We start from the raw sequence: 25,480 nt of genomic DNA, 5'->3' as shown, positions 1-25,480 counted from the left end.
GGCTGCTGTGAGACTTCAGTGTAAATTGCCACTGCTGTGATTGGCTGCTGTGAGACTTCAGTGTAAAAGCCCACTGCTGTGATTGGCTGCTGTGAGACTTCAGTGTAAAAGCCCACTGCTGTGATTGGCTGCTGTGAGACTTCAGTGTAAACGCCCACTGCTGTGAATGGCTGCTGTGAGACTTCAGTGTAAACGCCCACTGCTGTGATTGGCTGCTGTGAGACTTCAGTGTAAATGGCCACTGCTGTGATTGGCTACTGTGAGACTTCAGTGTAAACGCCCACTTCTGTGAATGGCTGCTGTGAGACTTCAGTGTAAAAGCCCACTGCTGTGATTGGCTGCTGTGAGACTCCAGTGTAAACGCCCACTGCTGTGATTGGTTGCTGTGAGACTTCAGTGTAAAAGCCCACTGCTGTTATTGGCTGCTGTGAGACTCCAGTGTAAAAGCCCACTGCTGTGATTGGCTGTGAGACACCAGAATAAACGCCTACTGCTATGATTGGCTGACATGTTTGAATATGAAATAGCTAGTATTAAATGTGGAACTCTCTCGAAAACTTTTACTACGTTTTTACTATTACAGCTATTGAGATTAACGAATCGTGAAAAGTATTGATCATTTATCTATCTGTATATATCTAGATGTATTCCATCACATGACAGGTTGCAGAGCATTGAGCAAATGCTGATCGCTTGAATGAAGTGATCTCATCATTGCTACGCAAATTCTGCACTCTCACGAATGCTTTCACCAAATAACAATGCAAACACGATGTAAATACACTAAGAGCTTTGTTGTAAATTGTAACAACGCCATTGATTTCATAATGAGTTTTGGCAAGTGTCCAGATAAACTCGCGCTGTGTGATTGACAGCTTGGGCGATTGGAAAGGGAGCGTTTTATAAACGCTTTCTGTTTAAAATTTAATCAGAGTTTAAATAAGATTATTTTCATCCTACTAAGAGAAACAATGTAAAGTTTATCGTTTAGTCACTGGGTTGATTTACTAATGCATAAACAGAACGATTTTGAGAGATAATCTGTCTGAACTTGAATAATTACACATCAGAAATCACAGATCAGGTATTCGAATAAACATGATCGCTTACATGTTTGTGGTGTTGCTGGCAGATTCATATCGTAAAAGTCTGTTTTCAAAGCCTGCGCCGAAATTTCGACTGATTTACCAAATAATCCACAGTGAAATGCATCGAATACAAACAAATAATGCACTGCTGAGACTTTCACATTGTTGAAAAAACCCCACACTTTCCTAGCATTAGGATCGCTTGGAAGGTAATGGTATTGATCCTGTTCTCGTGTACTCGTTCTCATGTCACTATATCCACCAACGCTCCAGTGGACGGAGCCAAATACCCTGTGATGTAAACGTAGATGTTGATATTCATCTGAAGATAGTGCATATTATTAATATGTTTGATATTCTATTATTGATTATTGATATTTTTCTGTGGTCTTTCACTGCACTGTGACGTCGTAAGTCTCCACTCCTCAAATCCTGTCGTTTTCTGGCCTTGGTTTCAATAAAAGCAGTTTTTGGAATAACAAGGAAGTTTGGAGTTTTGAAACTAACAGGGTATTTTTATAGTATAACGAACTCTTAACTGTCAAAAGATCAAGGGAAATTTTAATTCTCAGTTCATGACCCCTTAAATTTTTTTTAAATAAAAATAAAAATGAACAAATTAGAATAAATTCTGTATGTGTGGAAAAACAGGAAAGAAAAAATGTGTATTTGCATATGTGTGTGTGTGTGTGTGTGTGTGTGTGTGTGTGTCAAACATCTCTCTCGCTCTCTCTCTCTCTCTTTCTGACAGGTGCATTCCTATAAAATACACATTGTAGAGACAAGAACACATAGAATTAAATAAACAGATGTTGGTCAGCTAGAGAAGTCAGTCGTGCACGAAAATCTATATGTATTATTTATTTCCAAACACTAATCACAAACTACTATGCAGAAGTATGAATAATTTATTTGGATGGCTTGCCATAAACAATGTAAAAGCTCTATCTATATATCTGAGTGTGTGTGTGTGTGTGTGTGTGTGTGTGTGTGTGTGTGTGTGTGTGTGTGTGTGTGTGTGTGTGTGTGTGTGTGTGTGTGTGTGTGTGTGTGTGTGTGTGTGTGTGAGAAAGAAAGTGTGTTTGAGAGAGTGTGTGAGTATGTCTGTATCATAGCTGTCAACATTGAACATTGAAAATAAGGGAGATTTCCCGGAATCCATCCCCAAAATAAGGGATTTTTTTACACGATTCTTACCCACAAACTTTTTAAAAAAAAGCACTAATCATTAACAGTCTAAAGAGTTTATAACTACATAGGCCTACATATAGTGTGAGAGAGAGACGTGTGTGTGTATATATGAGAGAGAGAGAAAGAGAGTGTGTGTGTGTGTGTGTGTGTGTGTGTGAGAGAGAGAGAGAGAGAGAGGGGTAGAGAGAGAAGGAGTGTGTCTGTGTGTGTGTTAGGGGTGTGACCGTAACCGTGAGACCGACGGTTATAGTTGAACACCGTAATTAGAACTCTATAACCGCCAAAACCGTTTTATTAAAATATTTTTTACAAAAAATGTTTTATCATAGAGAATGTTTAACTACTAATATCAGCTTACGAGGGAAACGGAGGCGGAGTTAGTGGTGCTACGGAAGTTCGGAGGCTGCTGCAGGAGATGATTCGGGAGAGGTCTGTACCGATCAGAGCGCACGCTGACACGGAGTTAGGGTCAAGCTTTGTTTATAGCATGGTTTATACTCGACGCGTCTGTACGAGCGCGGCAAAAATGATGTGTTGGGTGCGCAAGACCCGCAAGACCCCATTTCGCTTTGCTGTGTGCACGGCTTTTCTTTGTAACAGCGCGCACGGCGCCGCATCCGAGGATGAACGACTTCAAGCCGAATCTGCCCGAGCTTGTACGTCTCACACAATCAGAGCGTAAGAATACGGGATATTTTACGGGAAAATACTAAAACGGGAAGACAGCGGGAAAAGAGCTAAAATACGTGAGAAACCCGGAAAAAACGGGAGGGTTGACAGCTATGGTCTGTATGTGTGTGTGTGTGTGTGTTTGTTTTTGTGATTTGTGAGGACACAAATGTGTATAATGACATGTACAGTATGTGTGTTTGTGAGAAAGAGAGAGGCACCAAGAGACTGGCGTTCACAATCACAGATTATGCTTTTTGGAAGTCTGACCAACATAAGAATTTTTACAGGAAAATATAATCTGAACAAGTAACATCCACTTGTGTTCTGACCAATTAAGGGGGAAAAGCATTGCAGTAAATCACACCGATTAAATCTAACGATCACTAATCATATCACCTCAAACCGTGCAAATTATACTTTGTTCTCAAGTTGTTACTGTTAACTATGGCAAGCAGAGAGTTTTGAACACTGGCTGGTTATGCTTGCTCAATTTATTTTTGTATATTTTTTAACCCAAAAAAGTTACAGACTGCAGCTTTAACAATAATTTAAAAGGAAGATAGAAAGCTAGAAATGAGGGTAAGATATTAGTTTATTGTAGTGGCGACCTTAGTGTGACGTGCCTATGGTGCGACGCCTCCCTTCTCTCACGTAAAAATACACGACTGTCTCCTTCGGTTGGTAATGGTAATCCAAGGCACTTTACACCCGCCATACAGAGAGAGAGAGAGATAGAGAGAGTGTGTGTGTGTGTGTAATGAGCGGGTCGTGTGCAGTCTCAGATGTGGGCGGGGCTTCAGGATTCGGTACCGTGCGCAAACCGCGTGTGGCGCAGAGACTGAGAGGAGGAACCGAAAATAAACAGCAACGAGTCACGTCGCCGAGGTGAGTTCCCTTAACGGGCGAAAACACGACATTTAACTCGACGCATATCGTGTGGTGACACCGTCAAGGTCTCAGAGAGAGTCTCCACCGTCTCGAAATGCCACGGGTATGTTTTTTAAGGCGAGTCGTTCAGAGTAAACGTGTCCAGAAAGACACAGAAGTGTGTTTTCTGACGGCGCACTTTGGCCTAAACTGCGACAGGCTGCGCGCGGGAAACTCGTTACATCGAAGCGGCCATTATCGCGACGCTAATGTGCGAAATTCGCCAAACGCGTAGCTGAAGGATAGCTCTAATCTCGTCGTGGGACTGGATGTGTGTGAGGGAAAGGGTCTGTGGGAACCAGCCTGATGGACCGGGTGAGTGAGGCCAGAAATCAGCCCTGAGGAAGACTGTAGCTGATCTTCCTCAGGGCTTCATCTCACACGATCAGCTTGTTTTGATTCTTTACAGTGCGGGGAGATTCAAAGACACTTGCTGTCTGAAGTGACTCGGTGTGTTTATTAGCATAGCATTTCTGTTCACAATAGGCGCTTTGAACGCTCGAATTCTGTGTGGTTTTTTTTGGCATCTTTCCGATTCCAAACATCCCAGTCGCACCGATTTCAATCGAAAACCCTTTTCAAATTGTAGGTTTCAGCACGTTTAAACAGTTCGTGGAGAGCATGATTTCTAAAAAGTGACAGTTGTTTTGAAGTCCGATTCGTGAACGAATGAGTCGGTTCTCTTTTCAAGGAATCGATTGAATCTGTTTCCGAGCGGTTCTCGAATCAACAACTCGCTGAAACCAATTCAATTCAGAAAGCTTTATTGGAATGCAAAAAAAAAAAACATTTTGTATGGCCACAGCATTAAACAAACTGAAAATTATTTAGAACATGAACATTTAGTGAAGCATATGTGATTCGTGAACGAATGAGTCGATTCACTTTTCAAGGAAAGCTTAATTGGCATGACTTTTTTTTTTTTGAATGGCCATAAGCATTAAAAGGGGTGGTTGATTGATTTCACTTTTCTTTAACTTTAGTTAATGTGTAAAATTGCTGTTTTAACATAAAACTTAATAAAGAGCCTTTGAGTTAAAAAGTAAACAACAACAAAAAATAGGTGAGAGGGATGGAGGACTAGAGTAAGACTTAGAGAATAATGAACACAGCAAAACAAAAATGGTAACACTTTACAATAAGGTTCATTAGTTCACTACCTTAGTTAACATGAACTAAGAATGAACAATACTTTTACAGCATTTATTAATCTTAGTTAATATTAACTTCAACATTTACTAATACATTATTAAAATCAAAGGTTGTATTTGTTAACATTAGTTAATGCACTGTGAACTAACATGAACAAACAATGAACAGTTGTATTTTTATTTACTAACATTAACAAAGAACATCTAATACTGTAACAAATGTATTCCTCATTGTTAGTTCATATTAGTTAATGCATTAAATAATGTTAACTAATGAACCTTATTGTAAAGTGTTACCAAAAAAATAATATAAAGTAAAATAGCAAAAGTGGTACCCAGGGAATATAAATGGGGATCACAATGCCAAGGATCTGCAAAGAGAAGGAAGTATAGAACATCAGAATTAGCATAAAATGTTTTATTATTTTATTACTCTAGTGCAGGGGTGTCCAAAGTCGCTCCTGGAGGACCACTGTCCTGCAGAGTTTAACTCCAGCTTGACTCCACACACCTGCCTCCACACACACACCTGCCTCCACACACACACCTGCCTCCACACACACACCTACCTCCACACACACCTGACTCCACACACCTGCCTGGAAGCTTCTAGTATGTCTAGTAAGACCTTGATTGGCTGGTTCAAGTGTGTTTAACTAGGGTTGGAGCTAAACTCTACAGGACAGTTGCCCTCCAGCAGAAGGATTGGACAGTGCATATACTGTATAGCAGCATAAGTATAAGTAACAGTATGCAAAATATAAAACAAGCCCTACTTTCCAAGGAGTTTTGTTGAATTTGTATTACTATTGAATGTAGTTTCATGTAAATGGATGTATACTTATTAATAACAATAATATCAAAATAGTTTACATTTAATCAATTTATTCATAGAAAAAAAAGTCCTACAATATAACTTTGTATATTGTTACTATTAACTCTTAAATCCTATTTTCCTGGTTCAGTTTTGCCACTGTATTTCTTTTTAAGGGCCTTGTTTTAACATTATATCCTAATCTAAACACACACACACAGACACCTACGATGCTTTTGGGAAACGCTGCCCTAGTTATTTGTGCGATATGGTGAGTGAAGTTACACAATCTTATTTTTACATCACTTCATTTTATCATCACACTAAACGCCACTTCAGAATTAAAAATTGTAAATAAAATTAGAGAAAAGAAGAGTAGCTTGCCTGTAGGCTACTCACCATACAGAGATGAACAGCGGAAATGAAAACATGCTAGAATCGAAGTCATGAGTTCACGTCAGTAACCAATGAGAAGAGATGTTGGCGGGTAGAGACGTGGTGCGGCCCCACCTCAATTGACGTCATCACTTTGCCACTAACCAATGAGAAGCATTGTGGGCGGGGCTGCACATGCAGCCTCGCCCCAGGTGCACCCCCGCCCAAATCTGCAGGCTCCAGCCAGGTGCTTCTCACAGTAAGAGCAAGCCATTCATTCATAAAAACTCATTTACAACAATTGAGCATGCTTTAAGTTTTTTGTGATGATTATCTGGGTCAGTATATATGCGGAAAAGATGATAAAGGCACAAAAGCTGTTTTTATATTTCATTCATTAACTTCATTGTTACTTTCCCTGTTTAGCCTTACATGTTATCAACTTTTGCTACCATGAACGGGATTATAATCGGTTTCCCTCAATACCTCATCATCAGGGTCCGAAATTAACTTTTTGGCTCACCTGCCACGGGGACTGGTAAATGAAAAACTCCACCAGCCAAGCAGCCAAGCATATCACTTGCTGTCTGAAGTGACTCGGTGTGTTTATTAGCATAGCATTTCTGTTCACAATAGGCGCTTTGAACGCTCGAATTCTGTGTGTTTTTTTTTTTGGCATCTTTCCGATTCCAAACATCCCAGTCGCACCGATTTCAATCGAAAACCCTTTTCAAATTGTAGGTTTCAGCACGTTTAAACAGTTCGTGGAGAGCATGATTTCTAAAAAGTGACAGTTGTTTTGAAGTCCGATTCGTGAACGAATGAGTCGGTTCTCTTTTCAAGGAATCGATTGAATCTGTTTCCGAGCGGTTCTCGAATCAACAACTCGCTGAAACCAATTCAATTCAGAAAGCTTTATTGGAATGCAAAAAAAAAAACATTTTGTATGGCCACAGCATTAAACAAACTGAAAATTATTTAGAACATGAACATTTAGTGAAGCATATGTGATTCGTGAACGAATGAGTCGATTCACTTTTCAAGGAAAGCTTAATTGGCATGACTTTTTTTTTTTGAATGGCCATAAGCATTAAAGGGGTGGTTGATTGATTTCACTTTTCTTTAACTTTAGTTAATGTGTAAAATTGCTGTTTTAACATAAAATCTGCAAAGTTGCAATGTTCATAGTTCAAAGCAAAGGAAGATAATTATTTTCTCCACCAGCCAAGCATATTTTTTATCGTTCAAAATAATAAACAGCCTTTTTGTGTCACATATACATTCATTTCAGTACATTTAATTGAGATAAGGTATTATGTTGAATGAATAAGAGTACATAGAAGTCAAAACAGAGCAACAAATAGTAAGACATGGACATGAGCATGGAACTAGTGCTCATAACAGTACATTTGAAGGTTTATTAAGAGTATCACATACTTTACCGTTATATATATATAATCTTTTTTGTTTGTTTGCTGCTTGCTTAAAAAAACCATAGGCTATATAGCCACATCATGTAGACATGTTACTTTAAATAAAAACTAGACAAGCTGTGGATTGAGGTAGGCTTATATTTTTATTTGACGAAAAAAACGTAGTCTGATGAAAAAAAAAGTTTCTTCAAAGCTTCTTCAAACTGATTCAGTGTTTTCTTTTTGTCATCTTAATTTGTTAATTATTTAAGTTAAATATATTTAGTGTAGGTCTATTTTAGGTGTGAAGGTTCACACACGCTTCTTGAGGCACACACGCACACACACGCAAGGTCTCTCGCTCTCTGCGGCGCGCGCGCTACACGGTTTGAAGCACAGTATGTGCGCGCTCTTTCTCGCTCGCTCTAGATTCCAGGAGGTTAAACTAATTTGCAGGTATCAGGGAGCCGCTATCAATATGCGGGAGACTCCCGGAACTTTCTAGAATGTCTGAAACATTCACCCGCCAGTGTGGCGGATAGCCTTTTGAGATTTACTCGCCAAACGGAAAATCTACCTGCATTTGGCTGTTGGCGGGTGTTAATTTCGGACCCTGCTCATCATACTCAAGGATTCCCCTTCCATCAGGACAAAACGCTTAACGTAGCTTAATGGACTAATACAGTGATATAAAAGACCAAACTCGCACCTTATTGGGGAAGTATGCCTACATACATGTTAATATTCCTACATACATGATTAATCTGGTAGGGTCATATCACTTTCATATTGTTGTCCTATATTGTTAATTTAACTGTAACTTAAGTCGCTTTGGGATAAAAGCGTCTGCTAAATAACTAAATGTAAAATTGGCTTTGACATTCAGACATTTAGGGACCGTCTCTAAAGTAGCATTGGTAGTTATACAGGCCTAAACGTTTCTAACTTCAATAGCAAACTTCAATTTATTTGAATAAATTATGCATTATGCCTGACACCTACAGGAACACTTTACAGTTAGTGTTATGACTGCAAGTCGTTCTCTTCAAATGCTATTGAAGTTAGAAACGTGTATACCAATGTCGTATGTAACTTTAGAGACAGTCCCTAAATGTGCGAATGTCCAATGTCAAGCCAATGCCAGTATCACTGAGAAACGCTCAGCTTTAAACTCTGTGCGTTAAGTTCATATCCTGAGTTCTGCTTGCCTGCGAGTTTGGTCTTTTATATCACTGTATTAGTCCATTAAGCCACGTTAAGCATTTTATATGTCCAGCAGAGGAATCCTGACGTATTGAGGGAAACCCTAGTAGCTATGCAGAGAGGCAACTAAACAACCAATAGATATGTCAAACTCAAATGTAACATTGGATCTGTATACATCCGCATCGGGGGAATAACATTATAATCTCGTTCACGGTAGAGATGCATGTAGGCTAAACAGGAAAAGTAATCGTAAAGACACTGAATTTCACATAAAACATAATAATCACAGATACACTTACATTGTTGTAAATGAGTTTTTATGAATGAATGGCTTGCTCTAACTGTTGCTCGGACTTCGTCAACAACACGCGCTTGCACCCCCTGCTGGTGAGGTCGACTAACAGCAGATGGAGATTATGCTCGGTAATCTACTGCTTCTCCTGCAGTTCCTGGACGTCAATGTTGAATTTACTGTCGAATTTGAACCACTGAATTTGTGGAAGTGAATTTCCGAAGCGAAATAAAATGGACCGAAAACCGCCTGTTGAATATTATAGGTTGTATTTTTAATCAGTTTGAATATTTTGGAAGTGAAATATGAAAGGTGAATATGGATTATTGAAATTTTACTAATGAAAATGTTTGAAATGTTTTGAATTGAAATATTCACAGCTTAAATATTCAACCATGCTAAATTTCAGCCCATAAAAATGCAAACCATAAAAATACAATGCTTAAAAATACAAGCAGGGTTAATGCAATGCATATTTTTTCAAAGTAGTACAATTCAACAGGCTTTTTGTTTAAAAAATATTTGCCATTATTTTACTTCCATAAATAATAATAATATTGTATTTTATTTAGTTTTTTAAATTATTTTCTGTACAGGCTTTTACTGTAAATGTAAAGAAAATAATAAAACTAAATATAAAAGACAATATTATATTCATGGCTAGATATAGCAAAAAATAATATTAACATTAATAATAAATCAGTTAGGGAATAATAATAAATTAAGATTATAAAACTACTCTCTCTCAAAAGCAATTATTACATTAACGGTTTTACTGAAGGGGAGGACATTTATTTTGACGGATATTGTATTAATAACTGCAAAAACTTTGTTTTGAGTCTTATGATGAAAAGTAAGTAAATGCAAATTATATTTACCTACAGTCAAATTTTACTTATTTAGTTTAGTTTACTCATTCATGTAGTTTGATTCACTGATAGTTTTTTTAGCTCTTTATTTTTATGAGCACCACCTTATATTAAATATCCATCATAACTCTGATGTCGAGATCAGTGTGTTTTCCGCAAGTTATGTTTAAGATAAAACAAACACAAAATCACATGCAAGCCTATGAACAGTGCAGGAAAACTAATACTGACATTTGGGTGACAGATAAATGTGGGGAAAAATGATTCTTGGCAATTAAGAAAATATTTTGAATCGACCACATAAAAAAAAAAAACAGATTAATCGAAAAATCTATTTTTTTGCCCAGCCCTACACCATTTATCAGTGTGTGTTCATGAACTGGAGTGTGTGTTTCTCAGTTGTAGGGTGCCGTCTGAGGCTATGAGCAGCAACGAGTGTGTGTTCATGAACTGGAGTGTGTGTTTCTCTCAGTCGTAGGGTGCCGTCTGAGGCTATGAGCAGCAACGAGTGTGTGTTCATGAACTGGAGTGTGTGTTTCTCTCAGTCGTAGGGTGCCGTCTGAGGCTATGAGCAGCAACGAGTGTGTGTTCATGAACTGGAGTGTGTGTTTCTCTCAGTCGTAGGGTGCCGTCTGAGGCTATGAGCAGCAACGAGTGTGTGTTCATGAACTGGAGTGTGTGTTTCTCTCAGTCGTAGGGTGCCGTCTGAGGCTATGAGCAGCAACGAGTGTGTGTTCATGAACTGGAGTGTGTGTTTCTCTCAGTCGTAGGGTGCAGTCTGAGGCTATGAGCAGCAACGAGTGTGTGTTCATGAACTGGAGTGTGTGTTTCGCTCAGTCGTAGGGTGCAGTCTGAGGCTATGAGCAGCAACGAGTGTGTGTTCATGAACTGGAGTGTGTGTTTCTCTCAGTCGTAGGGTGCAGTCTGAGGCTATGAGCAGCAACGAGTGTGTGTTCATGAACTGGAGTGTGTGTTTCGCTCAGTCGTAGGGTGCAGTCTGAGGCTATGAGCAGCAACGAGTGTGTGTTCATGAACTGGAGTGTGTGTTTCTCTCAGTCGTAGGGTGCAGTCTGAGGCTATGGGCAGCAACGAGTGTGTGTTCATGAACTCGAGTGTGTGTTTCTCTCAGTCGTAGGGTGCAGTCTGAGTCTATGAGCAGCAACGAGTTTGTGTTCATGAACTGGAGTGTGTGTTTCTCTCAGTCGTAGGGTGCAGTCTGAGGCTATGGGCAGCAACGAGTGTGTCTTCATGAACTGGAGTGTGTGTTTCTCTCAGTCGTAGGGTGCAGTCTGAGGCTATGAGCAGCAACGAGTGTGTGTTCATGAACTGGAGTGTGTGTTTCTCTCAGTCGTAGGGTGCAGTCTGAGGCTATGGGCAGCAACGAGTGTGTCTTCATGAACTGGAGTGTGTGTTTCTAAGTCGTAGGGTGCAGTCTGAGGCTATGAGCAGCAACGAGTGTGTCTTCATGAACTGGAGTGTGTGTTTCTCAGTCGTAGGGTGCAGTCTGAGGCTATGAGCAGCAACGAGTGTGTCTTCATGAACTGGAGTGTGTGTTTCTCAGTCGTAGGGTGCAGTCTGAGGCTATGAGCAGCAACGAGTGTGTGTTCATGAACTGGAGTGTGTGTTTCGCTCAGTCGTAGGGTGCAGTCTGAGGCTATGAGCAGCAACGAGTGTGTCTTCATGAACTGGAGTGTGTGTTTCTCTCAGTCGTAGGGTGCAGTCTGAGGCTATGAGCAGCAACGAGTGTGTGTTCATGAACTGGAGTGTGTGTTTCGCTCAGTCGTAGGGTGCCATCTGAGGCTATGAGCAGCAACGAGTGTGTGTTCATGAACTGGAGTGTGTGTTTCGCTCAGTCGTAGGGTGCAGTCTGAGGCTATGAGCAGCAACGAGTGTGTCTTCATGAACTGGAGTGTGTGTTTCTCTCAGTCGTAGGGTGCAGTCTGAGGCTATGAGCAGCAACGAGTGTGTGTTCATGAACTGGAGTGTGTGTTTCGCTCAGTCGTAGGGTGCCATCTGAGGCTATGAGCAGCAACGAGTGTGTGTTCATGAACTGGAGTGTGTGTTTCGCTCAGTCGTAGGGTGCAGTCTGAGGCTTTGAGCAGCAACGAGTGTGTGTTCATGAACTGGAGTGTGTGTTTCGCTCAGTCGTAGGGTGCAGTCTGAGGCTATGAGCAGCAACGAGTGTGTGTTCATGAACTGGAGTGTGTGTTTCGCTCAGTCGTAGGGTGCAGTCTGAGGCTATGAGCAGCAACGAGTGTGTGTTCATGAACTGGAGTGTGTGTTTCGCTCAGTCGTAGGGTGCAGTCTGAGGCTATGAGCAGCAACGAGTGTGTCTTCATGAACTGGAGTGTGTGTTTCGCTCAGTCGTAGGGTGCAGTCTGAGGCTATGAGCAGCAACGAGTGTGTGTTCATAAACTGGAGTGTGTGTTTCGCTCAGTCGTAGGGTGCAGTCTGAGGCTATGAGCAGCAACGAGTGTGTGTTCATGAACTGGAGTGTGTGTTTCGCTCAGTCGTAGGGTGCAGTCTGAGGCTATGAGCAGCAACGAGTGTGTCTTCATGAACTGGAGTGTGTGTTTCGCTCAGTCGTAGGGTGCAGTCTGAGGCTATGAGCAGCAACGAGTGTGTCTTCATGAACTGGAGTGTGTGTTTCGCTCAGTCGTAGGGTGCAGTCTGAGGCTATGAGCAGCAACGAGTGTGTGTTCATAAACTGGAGTGTGTGTTTCGCTCAGTCGTAGGGTGCAGTCTGAGGCTATGAGCAGCAACGAGTGTGTGTTCATAAACTGGAGTGTGTGTTTCTCAGTCGTAGGGTGCCAGGGTTCTACGCTAAGGTTTTTCCCAAGAGGCACATGTGCTCCTAAATGAAAAAATCTAGGAGCACACAAAGACATTTTGGAGCGCAATGAAAAATGTTCAAGTAACAGATAGGGTTGGGTATCGTTTCAATTTTAACGATTCCGATTCTGCTTATCGAATCCGGTTCTTAACGATTCTTGGTTTCGATTCCAAAATTTATTGGAGAGAAAAAGGAGAGCAAATACTTGTAACAATTCTACCTTTTATTCTTGTCACATTTAGGCTATTACCAGTAAAACTGTGACAATGCGTCTTAATTTAAAATATATATAACACTTTAAGGAATTAGCATGAAAAACAATTACAAAAATATTTCATTTTAATCATAGTTTACTGTAGTATATAATGTTCTGTTAGCTCTGTTTCTGATTTGCTTTAAGACACAGGTGAATATCAAAGAAGGATCAAATCCATTGATATTGCTGTGAAAACTTTTTGCATACCTAAATGAAGGTGACTCAACTGTAGCAAAAGGATGTAACCCCTTCACCACAAATCTTGTCACTGCCCTGTGACATTCATCCACTCTCTCCTTGCTCATCTTCCCCTTCATGGCTAAAGTGAATGGAGTCTCTTCAAATAAAGATTGTGTTGATTACATTATTAGACCAATAGGTGGCAGCAAGTGAGTGTTAAATGTATTTTTTTTCATTGAATCGTTCATTCAAAAGATTCGTTCAGAAATGGTGAATCATCCATTAACTAAAAAGTATTTATGGAGTATCAAACAAGTATTCATTCAAAAAAAAAATACATTTAATAGACTCGACTCATATTAATTGTCTGATGTATTTATTCATGATGATCTCCACTTTAAACAAAACAACACAACAATTTTAAACAAATCCAGAATTATGCGGCTCTAGTTCGAAGACGAATGTCTGCTCATCTGTGTTTTGTACCTGAGTGTGAGAGACTGGTATTGCTGCTGCTAGTAGCTTTATCTGGTGTGTGGAAACCTGTGGTACTGCTGCTGAGAGATCACACCGAATCAAATGCGGTGCATTCCTTCAAATTGACCCCGTGTTGAAGCAAATGTTTCATCATATTGGAGGTGCTTCCTCCCTTGCATGAAGTGTCTTTCTTGCATGTTATACAATTCGCTGTATTTTCATCTTTTTTTGAAAAGCTTAACCAAACTTTGGAACGTTTGCCGCGCTCTGCCATCGTAAATATAACGTACAGCGCATGTGCGGCAGGCAGGTCCTGGCAGATCAATACAACAGTAAACAAATGCTCACTGCCATTCACCGCGCGCGCATGCGCGAGCGAGCATCACCAAAGTAAGGAATCGATAAGCGGAATCGAAATGCGCGTGTCTTATCAAATCCCCGGTTTTTGGCATTTTGGAACCGGTTCTAAAATGGAACCGGTTCTCGATACCCAACCCTAGTAACAGAGTTTAACAAACTGTTTATTATATATATATATATTTATAAACACAACGTGTGTGCTCCTTCTCTTTCTGTTCAACTATGGTGTGAAACCGTCGTTTTGATGCAGAAGTATAAATCACACTTTACAATCACTTTAGTAAAACACAACAAGGGGAACGTGTTGCTCTCAGGAGGAGGAGCACATCGGCACACCTGTGAATCTGCATCTTTGACTGCAGAGGCTTTTTCCACAACATGGAGGAGAAACTAGTTTAAATGAGTGTATTAGTATTTACTAGTATTAGTCGACTAAAACTAGATTAAAAATAAAACAATTCAGATGACTAAAATTTAATGGGTTTAGTTCAATTGTAATGCATTCATTTAGAATTACTCTAAAATGTCCAATATACTCCCGGAGAAAACATCTATTAACCTGTTAATATGAACGATTTTAAAGTTTGAACATGCAATACATATACAGACTTAACTACTGTGACTTAAAAAAATATCTTAAAATTAAATAAAACCACTTTTCCTAAAGTAGAATAGTCTTCTTTCAATGAATGATATATGCATTATTTATAACTACTTGCATACATCATTCTTTATTATTTCAAGCAGCAGACATATTTATTTGTATGAATTAAATGTAATGAATCCTTATTAAAGCTATTAACGAGCAGTGAATGCTTTTCTCTTTTTCTTTTGTTGCTTGATCAATATTAACCCTCTAGGGACTAAGCTCTTTTTGGTCCGTTTTCTCTATTTTTACATTTGGGGTTATAAACTATATGTAATGGAGATGGAACACTATGTGTTTGGTATCTATGGATTCAGAAAACCCTAAGCTAACATAGTAATGTAGCATGTAATATGTTTATGAAGGAAGTGTGAGTGAAAATGTTCAATAAACTAGAGAATTTCAAAAACCAAAATTCGAGTTTTGGCATTTATTTCTGAAAATCACACTTCACACAACAATAGTGACAGTTTTTGAACAAAAAATATATTTGTCAAAGCCTTTGCTTGACAGACATGTGTAATTGTAAAATAAAATGTGTAAAGAACAATGAAAAATGTAACTTTATTTACAAATAGTCCCAGGCGTTTTTCTTAGGAATGCTTAGAATTTTCTAAGCAATGCTTTCTCCTCGTCACTCTCCAGTAATTCTTCCAGAGCTTGTTCCACCGTAAATCGTTTACTGCTTGCCATCATAAAAGTGCTAAAACAATAAATAATGCTATAATTGTATGTGTATGTATATATATTACAATTGTTCTGTCTCTCTCTCATATCTCGTAAATCCTTGTTTATACTCAACGCGTCCGTTCGCTTTCTGTCGTCTCTGCCACTCAATGCTGTTTGTGTAATAGTATATCACCCCTTGCAAGGCTACAGAGTCATCCGATTTGCTAGAATACGTCATGGTAACCTTCCTCTGATTGGGTAAGAAAAATATTCCTCCATCGGCAGTTTTTCCATTGGTTGTTGCTCGTGAATCTGCCAAACAACATCGATTTCATTGGCCTTTGACGTAGTGGTATTGCGCAACAAGGAAGTGTGTATACAAGCCGGTTAAGTTTGTTATCACTGTTTTCAGTGGAATCTGAGGAAGAGGTTAAAAAAGACCGCACCTCTCTATCATTAATAGTTTTTAAGATAATTACACATTTGTAAAAGTATGTCATTTTGGGTGGTACCGCCCAATCCGTCCCCAGAGGGTTAAGGACACAGACTGCATTAGGTTTATTACTCACTGTCACTTTAAGACATCGGATCATGTCCAATGACATGCGGATCCAATTGCACTGATGCACATCCGATTCACTCAAAACTGTTTAAGACTTAACCGACACAGTTTACATGAATACTCTCCAAAACGGATATTTCGACATAATGTTGTGTATTTGTCCATTCAGAAACGAAAGAAAGCTAAATTCAGTCCTCGCGCGTTGTGTGTGTGTGTGGCTGCACGCTTCGAGTCGGGTGTGTGCGCACAGAAAACTATGCGTGTCGTCACTCTCATTCAGATCTTTATGGCTGCTCTACTCATACTCCCAGACGTTTACATTTTTTAATATTTCATGTAGGGCTGGGCGATAAATCGATTTTATCGATTAACTCGAATGTGTAGTTTACCCCGATTTTTTTTTTAATGAAAATCGGTTTTCTCTTTAACAACCGCCGACGCTCCCATCTGGGCTCCCGTAGTTCCGACCGGGCTCAGCGCTTGCCATGATAGAGATACACAAACAACATGGCAAATGAGCAAGACCACGGCAGCAGAAGCACACCCGTCGAAAACATTTAGGCTACAAGCTGAATCTGCAGGGCTGCCAACTCTCACAAGTTCACTGTGAGAGACGCAATTCTGTCACTTTTTACACGCTCTCATGCCACACATCCATTTTTCGCACGCAGAGAAAAATCACGAAGTAAAGAGGACACTGTAACTGACAGACGAGACAGAGCAGGTTACTATCGATATGAAACAGATTCTCAGCTCTCAGATTCTGTCAATTTTATTACAAAATTCAAACAATAAACACCGTTTTGGCGCTTGTAAATGTGACGTGAAAGAACGCTGGCAGATCTCAGTTCAAGCGGCACATGAACCGAACATCTGCTACTCTTTACTACCAACTTACCGAAATGTAATAAAATCGACCGATCAGTTTTTTTCAACCGCGGAAAGATGTCCATAAAGCAGCTGGAGAACAACATATGTCACGTAACGTTACATTTACCTCAGGATGCCTTTTAATGACCCATAGCACGCATGTTAGTTAGACGCATTATAAAATAAAAACGCATTATATTTAATTTCAGTTAGTAAATTAAACCTTAGTAAACCTTTAATAATACCAGCTGACAGGGCTCTCTGTATGTTTACAGCATTAGGAGATTTTTTTTTTTGGGAGAACAATTAACACATTAACGTATCTACTGTACCTATTTATCCAAAGGAATTTATATTGAATCAAGATCAGAATCAAATCACAAGAATTGAATTGAAATTGGGAAATTTGTGTTAAGCAATAATAAAAACAGTAGCATACCAGTAAACTTAATAAAATTATGTTTAGTTACCAAATAATTTGACAATCACAATACACTTATTGTGATGCAAGTTTTTTTTGTTTTTTTACACATCCCCCCCAATCCCAATCCACCCATTTTATTTTACGTTACATTTTCATTGTTTTCAAAGACAGGGCCTGTCCTCTTGTCTTTTTGGCTTGTTGTTTTTGATTGCACTTTAATGGAGATCAAATCCCAGAAGGGAATATTAAAACAAAATAAAGTTAAAACTTGTTTTGAACAATTTCTTTGTCATCTGGAGATTGATTTTAAGTAGGGAGAGAAAAAAATCGATTTAAATCGTAAATTGGATTTTTTGGGAAAAATCGGGGATTTTTTTTTAGGTCATATCGCCCAGCCCTAATTTCATGAGACATGCAGCGCATGTGAACCCGTGTGCCGCTGGTAGATCAGCACGTCCCTACTACAGGACAAATATGCACATCTACAAACGCAGGACATCAGTTCTGAATGGATCGCTTCCCAAATCGTCACTATCTAACATTTTTGTCTTGTTTTTATTCGTTGACAAATGTCAATAGATTTTCGTCATAGTTTTTGTCATTCAAAACTATTTTTTATTTAGTTATCTTCTTGTTTTCGATTATGGTAGGTTGTAGTTTCTCGCACATTGTGCTCGTTATTCATTTTTCCGATTCGCACGTATCGATTTTTAGGGGCATATGCGAGCAAAATGGTCGCACTGTAGAGCCCTGGGTGCAGTCTGAGGCTATGAGCAGCAACGAGTGTGTGTTCTTGAACTGGAGTGTGTGTTTCTCTCAGTCGTAGGGTGCAGTCTGAGGCTTTGATCAGCAACGAGTGTGTGTTCATGAAATGGAGTGTGTGTTTCTCAGTCGTAGGGTGCAGTCTGAGGCTATGAGCAGCAACGAGTGTGTGTTCATGAACTGGAGTGTGTGTTTCGCTCAGTCGTAGGGTGCAGTCTGAGGCTATGAGCAGCAACGAGTGTGTGTTCATGAACTGGAGTGTGTGTTTCGCTCAGTCGTAGGGTGCAGTCTGAGGCTATGAGCAGCAACGAGTGTGTGTTCATGAACTGGAATGTGTGTTTCTCTCAGTCGTAGGGTGCAGTCTGAGGCTATGAGCAGCAACGAGTGTGTGTTCATGAACTGGAGTGTGTGTTTCTCAGTTGTAGGGTGCAGTCTGAGGCTATGAGCTGCAACGAGTGTGTGTTCATGAACTGGAGTGTGTGTTTCTCTCAGTCGTAGGGTGCAGTCTGAGGCTATGAGCAGCAACGAGTGTGTGTTCATGAACTCGAGTGTGTGTTTCTCTCAGTCGTAGGGTGCAGTCTGAGGCTATGAGCAGCAACGAGTGTTTTGGTTGCGGTCGCACCGGCCACTGGATCAAGAACTGTCCGAATGCGGGACGTGGACGTGGAAAAGGTCGAGGCAGAGGAAAAGGTGAGAGCAATCGATCTAACAACTTGACCCCGAGAGTGTGTGTGAGAGTGTGTGTGAGAGTGTGTGTGAGAGTGTGTGTGAGAGTGTGTGTGAGAGTGTGTGTGAGAGTGTGTGTGAGAGTGTGTGTGAGTGTGTGTGTGAGTGTGTGTGTGAGAGTGTGTGTGTGTGTGTGTGTGTGTGTGTGTGTGTGTGTGTGTGTGTGTGTGTGTGTGTGTGTGTGTGTGTGTGTGTGAGAGTAATGTGTTTCTCCTGCGCCGCTAGATCTGTTCTGCTATCGCTGTGGAGAGCCGGGCCACGTCGCGCGGGACTGTGAGCGCACCGAGGACGGTGAGGACATCTCTCACATTACACATTCAGTTTGCTTTTACAGTCTTAAAGGGAGAGTTCGGACAAAAATGAAAATTAGCCCATGATTTACTCACCCTGAAGCCATCCTAGGTGTATATGACTTTCTTCTTTCAGGTGAATACAGTCAGAGTTATATCAAAAAATGTCATGACTCTTCCAAGCTTTATAATGGCAGTGATTGGGAATTTTTTTTGGAAGTCCATAAAAGTGCATCCGTCCGTCATAAAAGTGCATCCGTCCGTCATAAAAGTGCATCCGTCCGTCATAAAAGTGCATCCGCCCATCATAAAAGTGCATCTGTCCATCATAAAAGTGTGTCCGTCATAAAAGTGCATCTATCCATCATAAAAGTGCATCCGTCCATCATAAAAGTGCGTCCGTCATAAAAGTGCATCTATCCATCATAAAAGTGCATCTGTCCGTCATAAAAGTGCATCCGTCCATCATAAAAGTGCCTCCATCATAAAAGTGCATCCGTCCATCATAAAAGTGCATCCGTCCATCATAAAAGTGCGTCTGTCCATCATAAAAGTGCATCCGTCATTAAAGTGCATTCGTCCATCATAAAAGTGCCTCCATCATAAAAGTGCATTCGTCCATCATAAAAGTGCCTCCGTCATAAAAGTGCATCCGTCCGTCATAAAAGTGCATCTGTCCATCATAAAAGTGCATTAATCCATCATAAAAGTGCATCTGTCCATCATAAAAGTGCATCCGTCCATCATAAAAGTGCATCAGTCCATCTTAAAAGTGCATCAGTCCATCATAAAAGTGCATCCGTCCATCATAAAAGTGCGTCCGTCCATCATAAAAGTGCATCAGTCCATCATAAAAGTGCATTCGTCCATCATAAAAGTGCGTCCGTCCATCATAAAAGTGCATTCATTCAATTCAATTCAAATTTATTTGTATAGCGCTTTTCACAATACACATTGTCTCAAAGCAGCTTTACAGAAAGTCCAATCCATCATGAATGTGATTCATCCATCATAAGTGCATTCATCCATCATAAAAGTGCGTCCGTCCATCATAAAAGTGCGTCCGTCCATCATAAAAGTGCGTCCGTCCATCATAAAAGTGCATCCGTCATAAGTGCATCCGTCATAAGTGCATTCATCCATCATAAAAGTGCATCCGTCATAAGTGCATTCATCCATCATAAAAGTGCATCCGTCCATCATAAAAATGCATCTATCCATCCAGGGTCCGAAATTAACTTTTTGGCTCACCTGCCACGTGGACTGGTAGATGAAAAAATCCACCAGCCAAGCATATTTTTTACCGGCCAAAATAATAAACAGCCTTTTTGTCACATATACAATCCTTTCAGTACATTTAATTGAGATAAGGTATTATGTTGAATGACTAAGAGTACATAGAAGTCAAAACAGAGCAACAAATAGTAAGACATGGAAGACGTGAGCATGAAACTAGTGCTCATAACAGTACATTTGAAGGTTTTGTAAAACTATCAGATACTTTACCGAAAGTTAAAAAAAATTACCGATTAATGCTATCAGTTAAACGCTTTAAAAGTGTGTGTGTGTGTGTGTGTGTATATATATATATATATATAGCTATATATAGCTTTTTGGTTTGTTTGCTGCATGGTAAAAAAAAAACAGTATATAGCCTCACGGGGGTGCGTCGACAAGCGCAACCACACGTGCCTATACATAGCCTATTTCGCTGAGCAAGCAAAATTAACCAAGCGAGAAGAATTAGCTACTGTGTGGGACCATTTCGACAGAAAGAGTGACGAATACTTGCAAAATATGATACGTGGTATTAAAAAATATAAAGCAGTAGGCCTAGTGCAAGTAGGCTACAATGCAATATCACTTGCGAAGCAAACATCCACAAGCAAATGAAAGGCACTTTCCGAAGTTGGCCACTCTAGCTAGACGTTATCTCTGTATTCCCGGGACATCTGTGCCATCGGAGACCCAGACTAACCCCACATCATGTAGACATGTTACTTTCTTTAAGTAAAAACTAGACAAACTGTGGATTGAGGTAGGTCTGCTATTTTTTTTTTTGACGAAAAAAACGTAGTCTGATGAAAAAAAAATTTTTTTTTTCAAAGCTTCAAACTGATTCAGTTTTTTTTGTCATCTTAATTTTTTAATAATTTAAGTTAAAAAATATATATATTTAGTGTAGGTCTATTTTAGGTGTGAAGAAGGTTCACACACGCTTCTTGAGGCACGCACGCACACGCAAGGTCTCTCGCTCTTTCTCCCTCTCTCCCGTCCACGCGCTACACGGTTTGGAGCTCAGTATGTGCGTGCTCTTTCTCGCTCGCTCTAGAGTCCGGGAGATTTGAACTTATTTGCGGGCATCAGGGAGCCGCTATTAATATGCCGGAGACTCCCGGAACTTCCAGGAGACTTGGGATGTCTGGAACATTCACCCGCCAGTGTGGCGGATAGCCTTTTGAGATTTACTCGCCAAACGGAAAATCTACCCACATTTGGCGCTTGGCGGGTGTTAATTTCGGACCCTGTATCCATCATAAAAGTGCATTCGTCCATCATAAAAGTGCATCCGTCCTTCATAAAAGTGCATCCGTCCATCATAAAAGTGCCTCCATCATAAAAGTGCGTCCGTCATAAAAGTGCATCCGTCCATCATAAAAGTGCGTCCGTCATAAAAGTGCATTCGTCCATCATAAAAGTGCATCCGTCCATCATAAAAGTGCGTCCGTCATAAAAGTGCATTCGTCCATCATAAAAGTGCGTCCGTCATAAAAGTGCATTCGTCCATCATAAAGTGCTCCACACTGCTCTGGTGGGTTAATAAAGGCCTTTTGAAGCGATGTGTTCGTGTAAGAAAAATATCCATATTCAACTTTGACTAAAATAACTATCTTCCGGCAGACGGCCTGCGCAAGTCGACTTACGACACGAGTGACGCACAACATGATGACACGGAAGCTCAGCAAAACAAAACGGCATTCGAGAATTAGAAGTCTAAAATGATCATTTTTAAAGGGAAATGTGGGAGGAGCTTGAGTTTGTTTGAACCGTGAGAGGCGTCTAAACTTACGCTACTCCTACATCTCCGTCATTCACCGTCTGGTGGCGCAGGCCGTCTGCTGGAAGAGGGTTATTTTAGTCGATAACATTTTAAATCTGGTTATTTTTCTTACACGAACACATCGCTTCCCTTCAGAAGGCCTTTATTAACCCCCGCTGAGCCGTGTAAAGCTCTTTCATCATGGATGGATGCGCTTTTATGGACCAAAAAAAATACCCATTCACTGCCATTATAAAGCCTGTAAGACATATTGTAACTGTACACTGTAACATTTATAATTATAACTGATTGTGTTCGTCTGAAAGAAGAAAGTCATATACACCTAGGATGACTTCAGGGTGAGTAAATCATGGGCTAATGTTCATTTTTGGGTGAACTCTCCCTTTAAGTCAGGGTTATTTAGCATTTTATTAATAATTGTAAAAACCTTTTGTTTGAGTCTTGTGATGGAAATCATTTAAATGCAAATAATATTTACCTAAAATAAACTGTTCAGTAAAATTCCGTAAAAACACTCATACACATGTTCGAACAGCTTGTTCTTTATAATCGAAGTTAATTTATTTTAGCTCTTTATTTTTAGGAGGAAATGTACTTTTACAGATATTAAATCGCTGTGTGAAATATAATAAACATGAACTGAAACATTTTCAGTTTATTTAGTTTGACATGATGTACTACAAATTTCAAACTTAAATAAACTAATAACCCTAAAACATTTACATAAAAAGTAAAATTAAAATGATATTATAAACATAAAAAAAATTTATTTTGAAAACCATAAAGATTTTTTGTTACTTGAAATAGAAAAGTGAACTGAAATAAAATGCTAATCTATTTCCCATGGTAACATTTCTTGTTTTTATTTTTTATTTACTACTGTAAATTAATAAACTGAAATAATAATAACTATATAGACATAAAAAAAAGAAAAAAAGTACAATATAATTAGTAAAACACAGCCGACCAATCAGAGCACAGTGTGCTTTTTAGAAGGAGAGGCTTCATAGAGACGGGTTCGTTTCTCGAAAGCATTGTTAACCAACTATGGTCGTTATCAGGATAATTCAACGAGTCGGTGTTTCCCGAAACAATCGTTTTAACGAACATTCGTAAACAGCATCGCAGAGTTGTGTGTGTGTGTAACGACAGATCTCGACCTGTGATTAGAAGAGTTTAGTGTTTGCATGACACGTGGACTCAATAAATCCTGATCTTGAGCAAAATAAGCAAGATGACATTCAGTGCAATCTATATCTTTTATTTAGAACACATACAAACGTCATTTACGTCTTTTAGTTTGTCGAGATTTAAAGCGTAGTTTTAGAATAGTGCGCATGTGTGAACGAGCTCTAGAACGAGTCTATGATTGAATCTGGAAATAAAGCAAAATAACTGAGAAAAATGAGAAATAGTCCATCAGGTGGTATGTGATTTATAGTAAAACATCTCGCATTAATTCGATCTCAAACAGATTAATTAAAAGTTTTATTACTCCAACAACTGCGTGACATTAACCAACGTGGTTGAACGACCAATTTGCGACAATGTGGTTTCGGGAAACAGTCGTGACTAGCTAGTGGATTTCTACAATGATGCATCGTAATATAGTAGTAAAGCAGCGAGTTACGGCGTTATACGGGAAACACACGTGAGCGTTACTGACAGACTGAGAAGAGCGGAGATGCAACAGTGGAGAATATGGAGAAATCATGTTCTAGTAGATTAAATCGAGTGTGTGTGTGTGTTCCAGCGTGCTACAACTGCGGCAGAGGCGGCCACATCTCCCGGGACTGCAAGGAGCCGAAGAAGGAGCGTGAGCAGGTTTGCTACAACTGCGGGAAAGCGGGTCACATGGCGCGTGACTGCGATCACGCTAACGAGCAGAAGTGCTACTCGTGCGGCGGCTTCGGACACATCCAGAAGGGCTGCGAGAAGGTCAAGTGCTACAGGTGAGCCATGACGGGTGTAGGAGGAGTGTGTGTGAGCCGGGAACGGGCCTGATCCGTGTGTGTTCTGCTCCCCAGGTGTGGTGAGATCGGACACGTAGCCGTCCAGTGCAGCAAAGCTAGCGAAGTCAACTGCTATAACTGCGGGAAATCGGGTCACGTGGCCAAAGAGTGCACCATCGAGGCCACCGCTTAACCCAGCCCTCCATCAACTCCTCCTTTTCTGATTGATGGTTGTATTATTTTCTCTGAATCCTCTTCACTGGCCAACGGTTGGCAGATTAGAGGCTAATTCCGGCCAGTGAGCTCTTGACATGTTAAAAGGAGGAAAGGGGTGGAAAACACTTTCCACTTTCTGCATTTAATACAAAAAAAAATGTTTATGTTTAGTTTGGTTAGAGGTGTAAACGTATAATGCTTTGTTAAAGATCCCCCTTTCCACGCCACTGGTGAACAGGGATGTTTTTGAGTGAAGAACGAACGTGTCGAGAGATCGGAAAGAGTACGGTAAAAATAACCACACAGATCAGATCAGATCGGGGAAGCGCTGGCTTCGTGAATGATTTGCTTTTTTATTTTTTTATTTTAAATCAGTGAGTGAGAGTGATTGACCAGCACACGACACGCCGGGCCAGCCGGACGCAAGATACGCGGAGAACACCACGTAAAGCAAACTACTTTATAGCATATTCAGAACGTGATCTTCTTCGTAGAACACGGGGTTTTCAGACGAAGACCTCGCTCGTGGAGTTTATCGTTCTCCCCGAGGTGAAAACTTCAGTAAATATAATGATAAAAGATGAAACACACAACGGGGTCATAAAACAGATTCGGAGTTTGAAGAAAGGTGAATGTTTTCACAGAAATCAAAATGTTATTTTTGTACAATATCACTTAGACTACTCTAAAAAAAAAAGAAAAAAAAAAGAATATTAATAAAAAAAACTATCATTTGCTTGTACTCAGTTTTTAAGTCGGAAGGTAAACGCAACTGAAGTTCTAGGACATAGAAATGTAATTTTAAACTATCAATAAATCTGGAGGAGGAAGGGGTGTAAGTCTGAGTCGTGTCTGATTACACACACACACACACACACACAATCTGTCTGCGCATTTCACCATATATAACCAATGTACAGCATCAGCTCTCAGCATGGTTTTATTTTTCATGGAAAATATTTAGAGACTATAGAATTAAAAATGAAGAAGAAATATCATAAAACAGATTTTCACAGATCAAAGTGTTTTTGTACAATATCACTCAAACTACTATAAAGATAAAAAATATTTAAATGCTTTTTTAATATTCATAAGTAAGACGGGCACATTTTTTTTATTGAAGTATATTTTGTATATATATATATATATATATATATATATTAGTGCCATCAAATTAATTAATTGCATACATACTTTAT

General features: G+C 39.8%; 1 protein-coding gene across 2 annotated transcripts; it reads left to right on the top strand.

Annotated features, from left to right (window-relative positions):
• Positions 1 to 3,689: 3,689 nt before the first annotated feature.
• cnbpb (CCHC-type zinc finger, nucleic acid binding protein b) lies at positions 3,690 to 25,120 on the top strand. Of its 2 annotated transcripts, none has more exons than XM_077202661.1 (5): positions 3,690 to 3,836; positions 18,602 to 18,726; positions 18,988 to 19,053; positions 23,867 to 24,065; positions 24,141 to 25,120. In XM_077202661.1, the coding sequence occupies exons 1-5, from the start codon at positions 3,709 to 3,711 to the stop codon at positions 24,256 to 24,258; spliced, it is 636 nt and encodes a 211-aa protein (XP_077058776.1). In that variant the 5' UTR covers positions 3,690 to 3,708; the 3' UTR covers positions 24,259 to 25,120. The 2 variants fall into 2 exon arrangements, with proteins under 2 accessions (XP_077058776.1, XP_077058777.1); XM_077202662.1 differs by having other exon boundaries at positions 3,783 to 3,942.
• Positions 25,121 to 25,480: the final 360 nt, after the last annotated feature.

Source organism: Siphateles boraxobius, unplaced genomic scaffold (genome assembly GCF_051911475.1).
Source record: "Siphateles boraxobius isolate OS27281-9 unplaced genomic scaffold, OSU_SipBor_1 5, whole genome shotgun sequence".
NCBI classification, from domain to species: Eukaryota; Metazoa; Chordata; class Actinopteri; order Cypriniformes; family Leuciscidae; genus Siphateles; species Siphateles boraxobius.
This window is presented reverse-complemented; position numbering and strand designations above follow the sequence as displayed.

Coding starts and splice junctions, on each gene's coding strand:
- cnbpb (XM_077202661.1), top strand. CDS start 3,709: ATGAGCGGGTCGTGTGCAGTCTCAGATGTGGGCGGGGCTTCAGGATTC. Junction 18,727..18,987: donor AGGTCGAGGCAGAGGAAAAG/GTGAGAGCAATC, acceptor CTGCGCCGCTAG/ATCTGTTCTGCTATCGCTGT. Junction 19,054..23,866: donor CTGTGAGCGCACCGAGGACG/GTGAGGACATCT, acceptor TGTGTGTTCCAG/CGTGCTACAACTGCGGCAGA.